Source organism: Drosophila virilis, chromosome 3 (assembly GCF_030788295.1).
Source record: "Drosophila virilis strain 15010-1051.87 chromosome 3, Dvir_AGI_RSII-ME, whole genome shotgun sequence".
NCBI classification, from domain to species: Eukaryota; Metazoa; Arthropoda; class Insecta; order Diptera; family Drosophilidae; genus Drosophila; species Drosophila virilis.
The window spans coordinates 8,475,128-8,482,797 of record NC_091545.1 but is presented as its reverse complement, the minus strand read 5'-3'; the positions used below and the strand labels follow the sequence as shown (position 1 = coordinate 8,482,797).

Below are 7,670 nucleotides of genomic sequence, written 5' to 3'. Positions count from 1 at the left end.
AAATAATTATTTAGTTAATAATATTATTGAAATAAACGAAAAGTTTGATAATGAATCATATGGACGATTGTTTTGCGGGTGCGCGTCAGGATTTTCTCATATGCATCACAGTGCATAAGGCGGCGGAAACAGGCGTGCCCGTTGGTGAACTCTATGTGAAAATCAGTTTAGATAAAATGTCTAAAAATACGAAAACCCAAGCGAATTCAGAGAATCCATTCTTCAACGAGGTAAGCCACACATCCAACTTTCCACATCATAATTATTAATTTCCTTGCAGTATTTTGTATTTGAGTTCAACTGTACGCTCACGGAGCTCTTGCGCCTGACCGTGCTCTTCGAGCTGAAAAAGTATATGATCTATAAGAAGAACGTGCTTGTGGGTGAGTTGATGATTGACCTGCACAGCGTGTGGAACCAGCCGAATCACAGCTACTTCAAGCGATGGGGTCGCCTGGAGCTGCCCATCGGGGAGCACACCCCGGAGCACGGCAATAGGGAGATGGGCGGCTACTTGCAAATTGACTTGGCCATTGTATCCCAGCACAGCGCCCTGAAAACAGGTCTAGGCCCGGATCAGGATGGTGCAGCGGATGCCGTTGTCAAGTGGCCAACGCATCACGACTTCGATGACATTAAGGGGTAAGTGGTCGGGAGTGCAGGAATTGCTTTGTAAACCATATATCCACAGCAACCTGCTGGAGGACACGGACTCGGATACGTTGAGTAACATTCGGTATTTCATCAGCTTCTTTCGTGGCATCTTTACGAAGAAGAGCAGCTACCTGATACAAGTATCGTTTGCTGGCTTCAAAGTATCGTGTCTTAATGCATTGACTTGGCTTTCGTTTTTTTTTAAAGTACAGATTCCATCCTTTCAAGGGCAAAACGCACGTGGCCAAAAACACACTGACCCCCGTGTGGAACCAAGAGATCAGCTTCGCCTGGGTCTATCCGTCGTTGGCCCAACGGTTTCTCATACTGGTTATTATGCAGGAGCATCTGCAATGGAAATGCGTCGCCGAATACGAGATGTCCTTCGAGGATATTGCATTTAATGGTCAGTCTTAAAAGTATATCAAAACTTGTCGATTTCCTATTTAATCGTAAGGTTTATTTGCAGACAAACCCTCCTTTGGACCGACATATCTACATCTGTACGATCCTGTCAGCCCCATGAGCTATGTGGGTCGCCTTCTGATGGAACTGCGCTCCGAGACACTAGCCGAAGGTCAGCCCACCCATGTGCTGATCTCACAGTCCGTGCCAGCCCCAACAAACTGGACCGATAAGCCATTTATTGTGGAATTCTTGCCCATACTGGGCGATCAAATACACTCCACTGCCAGTCAGTATAAGTTCATGGTCAGGCTGGCGGAGAGTGTTTCCAATGTGCTCGAGGGTCCGCTAAAGACGCCGCCGGGCAAGTTCCACTCGATGATGCACACGAAATGCTTTCGACAGGAGTCGCCCTTCCATTCCTGCCTGCTGGATGTCAACCTACCCGATAATCGCATCAAGTTTGAGGCTGATTTCTTTATGATCGACATAGTTAACTACATGGTAGGTAGTCCTCTTAGATAAGGATTTTCTAAATACTTTTCTCTGCAATATACAACTTTTTTCTCCTTTGCAGCGCTCCGAATTGACCGTCTTTAAGACCTTTCAGCTCAAGTTTCCCGATCGGTTGCAACATCAAGCCAAGTGCCTGAAGCATATCATAAACAGCACCTTGGAAAAAATCCTAGACAGCGTCCAGTTACATCGATTCGACTATGACTTGGGTGCGGAGTGCACCAGCTGGGACGTGAATAGGCAGCAATATTTGCTCGAGTACTTTAAGAAGGTGCCCCGTGAATTGCGAGCTTTGCGCCAGAAGCTAAAGTCCAGCTATCCGGAACATCTGCATGCCACCATTGGGGACATAGTGAACGATCTGAATCGTGTTATTGGCGAGATCAGCGCCCTGTCCAATCTGATGCATGTCCAGGACGATTGGCCGGAGCTGTTGCTCAGCTTGCATGCGGGTGGCAAGGAGATCGGCGTCTGCCGGCTTAACGCCAAGCACTTTCTGAGCCTGCAGAAACGCGAGGTCAACCAGGCGAACAACCATTGCTGGAAGGTCAAGAGCTTCCTGTTCAAGAGCCCCAACTGCCTGCACAACTGTGCCAATTGCGGTTGCAATGTGGGCATTGTACTTGGCTGCGTGTCCATTGTGCCAGAGCGTGAGCGGCATGAGTTCTTCTCCTGCATTGCCGGGGAGTGGGCCTCGCCGGAGCCGATGGCCTGGCTGCCGAACGTTGTGCAGACCTTCTTCCGCTGTCACGTCTATGTGCATCAGGCCAAGGTGCGGCCGTCGGGCATGGAGAACCGCATCATCTGCGATGGACATGTACGTGTTGTCTTTGCGGCCCAAGCCGCCGAGACGCACACAACTCCGGGCACCTGCTCGCCCATCTGGGATGCTGTGATCACCATCAAGGGGCTGACCTTGCCGGGCAGCATCAGTTGGTATCTGCAGAATCCGCCGATGATCGGCGTTGAGCTGTTTAATTCCGAATACGACGCCGTGGGCAGTGGACACATTGTGGTGAGTGTCATCGCGGACGACAACGACATGGAGAACAGTCGCGGCGATGAGAGCCGCTGCTGGGGCCGCAGTCCAGTGCATAAGATGAAAAAGCTAAAAAATGTCTCGCCGCCACCACTCAAATGGGTGTCGATGGCCAAGAATGGCATGGTCCAGGCCGAGGTGCTGATGTCTGTGGAGTTCAAGGAGCTGGTCGGCGACTCCCAGGCCAATGGTGACAAGCAGTCGGAACTGATCGTAGGCATCCCACCGGCCATACGACCCAACGTACTCAACTACATGTGAGTCCCAGTCGAGCCAGTGTAATCACAGCCTTCCTCAATCTCCATTCGTTTAGACTCGAGGTAATCTTTATCGGCCTGCGCAACTACACCAAGATGGGTATGACCATGGCAGGTAAGCGACGTGCCAAGGTCATTATGGCCGATCTGGTCCTCTCCAGCGGCCTGTCTACATCGCGCGTGCGCAACAGCATCAACTTTCTTGTGGCCTATGCCTCGGGCGTCGTGGTAGGTTTCCATAAATATACAACAGTCCAGTTGATTAATAATCCAAGTCTGCGCCACAGAGCCTGCCCGATCAGCAGGAGTACTGGCCGGCCATGATAGCTACCGACGTAATGGTGAACACCTTCTGCAATGAGTCCACGCTGGGCGCTGCTCTCATACCCCCCTCGCCTAGCTATCTACAGAAGCAGCGCAGGTGCAGGAGAAGATCTGGCGAAAGCTCCGCTGCAACCTCCACGGTTATTGTGGATGGCGACGATGATCTGGTCATGGAGGAGACGGACGACGACAAGGAGGAGCCACCCGGCCAGGTGGACAGCTACTGGAAGCGCATCAAGATCGCGCTGGGCCTACGCACCGCAGCCTATGCCAACAAGCAGGCGCTCAAGTATGAGGAGCACACAGATGCGTGCGATCTGCTCGACGACAGCCGTTTCACTTGGTGGACCAAGTTCTACAATTCCATGTACGTTGATCCGGACGAGACGGCGCATCAGTGCAAGCACAGACTGGTCATCTATACCACGGAGCTGGAGCAGCAGCCGCAGTTCAGTTTTCTGCAGGATTGGGCTGTTCCCGTGCCGCTAGTGCACGGCGTCAAGTTCCGAAAGAACGGCCCGCCCAAGGAGGATGTCTATGCCACATTGAAGCTGCAGATCAAGCTGACGCCCTGTCAATGCACGGCACCAGACGAAGGAGGTGGCGGTGGCGATGGCGATATGCTGCGTCCACTGGCAACCGCCATGAATCCGCGCCAGCAGACCCTGATTAAGGCCCTGACAGATGTGTTCAAAATCACGGTTAGGGTCTATATAGTTCAGGGTCTGCAAATACGGCCCAGAGATTGGGTGTCGGACTCGGATTCGTATGTGAGGCTGACGCTGGGCGGCAAAATGGTCTCGGATCGGGCCCACTATGTGCCCAACCAAAGTAATCCCGTGTTCGGGCGCTTCTTCGAGCTGAACACATCGCTGCCTGCCGATCCCATACTCGAGGTGGCCATTTATGATCACGACAAGCGCAAGGATCAAATCATTGGGTGCACACGCATCGATCTGGAGGATAGATGGCAGACCAAGCATCGGGCCACAGTGGGCATTCCACAGGAGTACTCACACATCGGCTACAATCAGTGGCGCGACCAGGCCCTGCCCTCTCAGCTGCTAAACAATCTCTGCCAGCAGCGTAACATTCAGCCGCCCTATTTCTATGGCAATGTCATCGAGGTGGATGGCATGCTCTTTGGCGATGAGACCATCATTTCAAAGTGTGAGTATTTGCTCTCTGTTTAAGGCCTAATCTAAGCTCATCTCATCCCTAGCTGAGGAGCTGCAGGAGCGGCTCAGCTTGACGGCGCTCAAAAATTTAGACAAGCTGCCCTCCTTTGGCTACAAGCTGGTGCCGGAGCACGTGGAGACGCGTTCCCTTTATCGCGATGACTCTCCAGGCGTGGTACAGGTGTGGTATATCTATATAACTGACTGACTGATTGAGTGGCTGACTGACAGAGTGACAGATAGATTGACTGATGAATTCGCTAAGTGATTGAGTGACTGATGCACTGACTAAGCAGTCACGTTCTGACCAACTGGCAAGTAATTGACTAGCTCATGGACTAACTGATGTACAAGTGACTAACTGATTGAGAAAGTAATTGAACTTTAGATAGATGTTACCGCGAACAGTCTAACATTTGAATAAAAGCCCGCTAACGCCGGACTTTAACTCGCTTCACTTTCGATTTTAGGGTAAAATTCAGATGTGGATAGAGCTGTACGAGCAGAACATGTTCATTCCGCCGCCCGTGGACATAACGCCAATGCCGCCCGTTGGCTATGAGGTCCGTGTTGTGGTCAAAAATCTGCGGGGCATTCAGTTTGGCGATAAAAATATATTTGGCAAATTAATGAGCGACATCTACGTGATTGGGTAAGGGGTCGAACAGCATCTGTAAACGATATGCAATTAAGCGCATTTTGTGCTCCGCTCTGCAGCTGGTGCCAGGATGCGAACAAGTACCAAGCGACGGATATACATTACCGCTCATTTGCGGGCGTAGCGGCATTTAATTGGCGCATGATATTCGCTTTGAAATATGCGCCCAATGAGGACATGGTAGGTGCTGGGGCTGCATGCCACACGGGCCAGTTGTTGTTGCCTCTCCTAATTGGCACGCGTAAAATAATACTTACTAGCGCGCATAATTAATGAGCTGCTCATTAAATCTGCCTCAGATGGTCATCAGGCGCAAGGGTGGCCTGCAAGGCGAGGAGATCGAACTGAAGAAGCCGCCCATCATCCATCTGCAGATCTGGGATAAGGATGTTGTGACGCGTGACGAATATCTCGGCGCCTTGGAGGTGAATCTGTCCAATCTGCCGCTGCCCTATCACACAGAGAGAAGCTGTCAGCCCTTTCCCAGGACACGCCAGCGCATCAATCTGTTCAATCGCAAGACTGTGCACGGCTGGTTTCCTCTACATGATGCACCCGAGAGTCCAAACGGAGCACCCAACTCGATGGGTGTACGTGTTTAACCATAACTTCATATTCATATATGTTACTGTAAGTGTGTAACTCTAGGGCAAAATTGAGCTGCAGGTGGATGTGTGTACGGAGGCGGAGGCATCCAATTTGCCAGCGGGCCTGGGCCACCAGCCCCCCATGGCCCTGGAGGCGCCCAAGTAGGTGCCAGAATGCAAATATCTAATTTCGCTGCACTCATGCATTTTCGCCTTTGGCTTACAGACGGCCCGAGACCTCATTCAATCCTCTAACGCATCCCTTTAAGTCCGCGCATCTCATCCTGTGGCCCGTCATACGCAAATACGTGTTCATTGGCCTCTTTGTCATCTTCGTTTGCATGGGCCTGACGCTGTTCTTTGCCAATCTACCAAACAAACTGATGTCCATTCCCTTTAAATGATTCAATGCCAATTTTCACTTAACATTTCTTTTAATTAGCTAAATTCACCCCATTTGCTTATATTGCCTTATTAAGTGTTATTAAATAGTTTATTTATGTGTATTTGTCAGTCGCCTTTTGATTAATTAAAATGCACTTGCTAATTGCGGAAAATAAGTACTTGCTGAATCCAAAAGGCATTCCAAATGCCAGCGATAAGGCTGCCCAGATAGATATTTATTATGCACATCTATATACTTATATACTATGCGCTACTTTGGAGGTTTCCATTGGAGATGGAAACGTGACAGATACTCGCATGTGAGGAATAATTGCACTGCGATTCGCGGTAAGCTAGGCAAAGATGAAACTAGATTTACATTTATATTGATATCTCCCTTTTTGGAAGTTAATTTTCTCATATAAGTCAAAGATAATATGAGCTAAATATACCAAACTTAATTTGTATATGGGTATACACAGATTCAACATATCTTGCACTCCATATACTGAAAATATCGTAAAATTCGGACTGTAAGCACCGAAGCTAAAGAAAACATTTGCTGCATGTGCTTACATACATATTTTTGGGTACATCCAGAAGGAAATACAACTGCTATTGAAATGGAGCCCGGTGCTAGGTGCAGGGTAACTTCTAGTTTGACATTAACAACAATATCACTATTTTAAAATATTATTTAAAGTTTAGAATATATTTAGTTATTGATTTGACAGTTAATAGCTATCTTTCCTTTGGCTATAGAATATGCAAGCACTAGCACAGGGTTCGAGCCTTGATGAAAAATATATAAAATTACTTTAAAATAGCCAATTTACGTCAGCTTTGACATTTATATGGTCATCATATTGATCGCGAGTCATTTGTACACATAAGTAGGGCAATTTGTGACGTTTGTAAATGAGCCTGTGTTGTTTGCTCCGGGGAGACTGTCCATTTCATGAATTACCAGCAATTTTCTTAGCTATGCTTGGCCGTGCACTCATATTTCAGTTATAGGTACGATAGATTGAAGATCGTAATGCTCGTATTTACTAATGTCATATGTATTAACATATTCTAGCCAATATGGAAATAGTTAACCCATTGATATAAGCACATTTGCGAAACTATTGTAAATTCCTTTGCTCGATGTATTTCACCATATGAATGACACACAGATATAGACACATATTTATACAAAAACAATTACATTTACATGTTTATTTGTGTGTCTAATGGAAAGTCGCGGCGATTCGCGATGTGCGTATGCGAACGCCGACAGTTTAATTACAAAGGCAAATGGCAGAGGATACGAGTCGTATGAGTTCGCGTCTAGTTAAACCGGGTGACAAATTGACGAAAGGCTGCCAGCGACACGCTTATCAGACCCGGGCCCCGGCCCCACTCTGACCCCAAAAAGCAGAGAACTAACAGGCGCTATTCAAGGGCTGGAGCGCTCAGTTGGAGTTCAGCTAGCGAAGCTGTCGGTACGCAAAAGTCAAATGCTAATAAAAAAAAAAAATAAAATAAAACAAAAAAAGAAACTGAAACTGCACTCAAAGGGTTTTAATTAAGTTTTATAATTAAAGTGTTGTGCAAAAAGCAACTGCCTGCCCCGCCTGTCCGTCAAAAGTGTTGCACTCACCTTTAAGCAACTGAGTCTTTGAT

At 48.1% G+C, this 7,670-nt stretch overlaps 1 protein-coding gene across 2 annotated transcripts; it reads left to right on the top strand.

Annotated features, from left to right (window-relative positions):
• Positions 1-10: 10 nt before the first annotated feature.
• mfr (misfire) lies at positions 11-6,124 on the top strand. Of its 2 annotated transcripts, none has more exons than XM_002046756.4 (14): positions 11-230; positions 281-642; positions 692-794; positions 862-1,060; positions 1,124-1,563; positions 1,637-2,871; positions 2,928-3,099; positions 3,159-4,365; positions 4,418-4,554; positions 4,844-5,025; positions 5,091-5,211; positions 5,331-5,621; positions 5,680-5,780; positions 5,845-6,124. In XM_002046756.4, exons 1-14 carry the CDS (start codon positions 51-53, stop codon positions 6,020-6,022), a joined length of 4,908 nt encoding a protein of 1,635 aa, XP_002046792.2. In that variant the 5' UTR covers positions 11-50; the 3' UTR covers positions 6,023-6,124. The 2 variants fall into 2 exon arrangements, with proteins under 2 accessions (XP_002046792.2, XP_015030866.1); XM_015175380.3 differs by having other exon boundaries at positions 12-230; positions 692-815; positions 883-1,060.
• The last annotated feature ends 1,546 nt before the right edge of the window (positions 6,125-7,670 follow it).

Excerpts from the sequence above, each read along its gene's own strand:
- mfr (XM_002046756.4), top strand. The coding sequence starts at position 51 with ATGAATCATATGGACGATTGTTTTGCGGGTGCGCGTCAGGATTTTCTC. Across the intron at positions 1,061-1,123 it reads CGAGGATATTGCATTTAATG|ACAAACCCTCCTTTGGACCG; the intron begins GTCAGTCTTAAA and ends GTTTATTTGCAG. Across the intron at positions 5,026-5,090 it reads AGCGACATCTACGTGATTGG|CTGGTGCCAGGATGCGAACA; the intron begins GTAAGGGGTCGA and ends TCCGCTCTGCAG.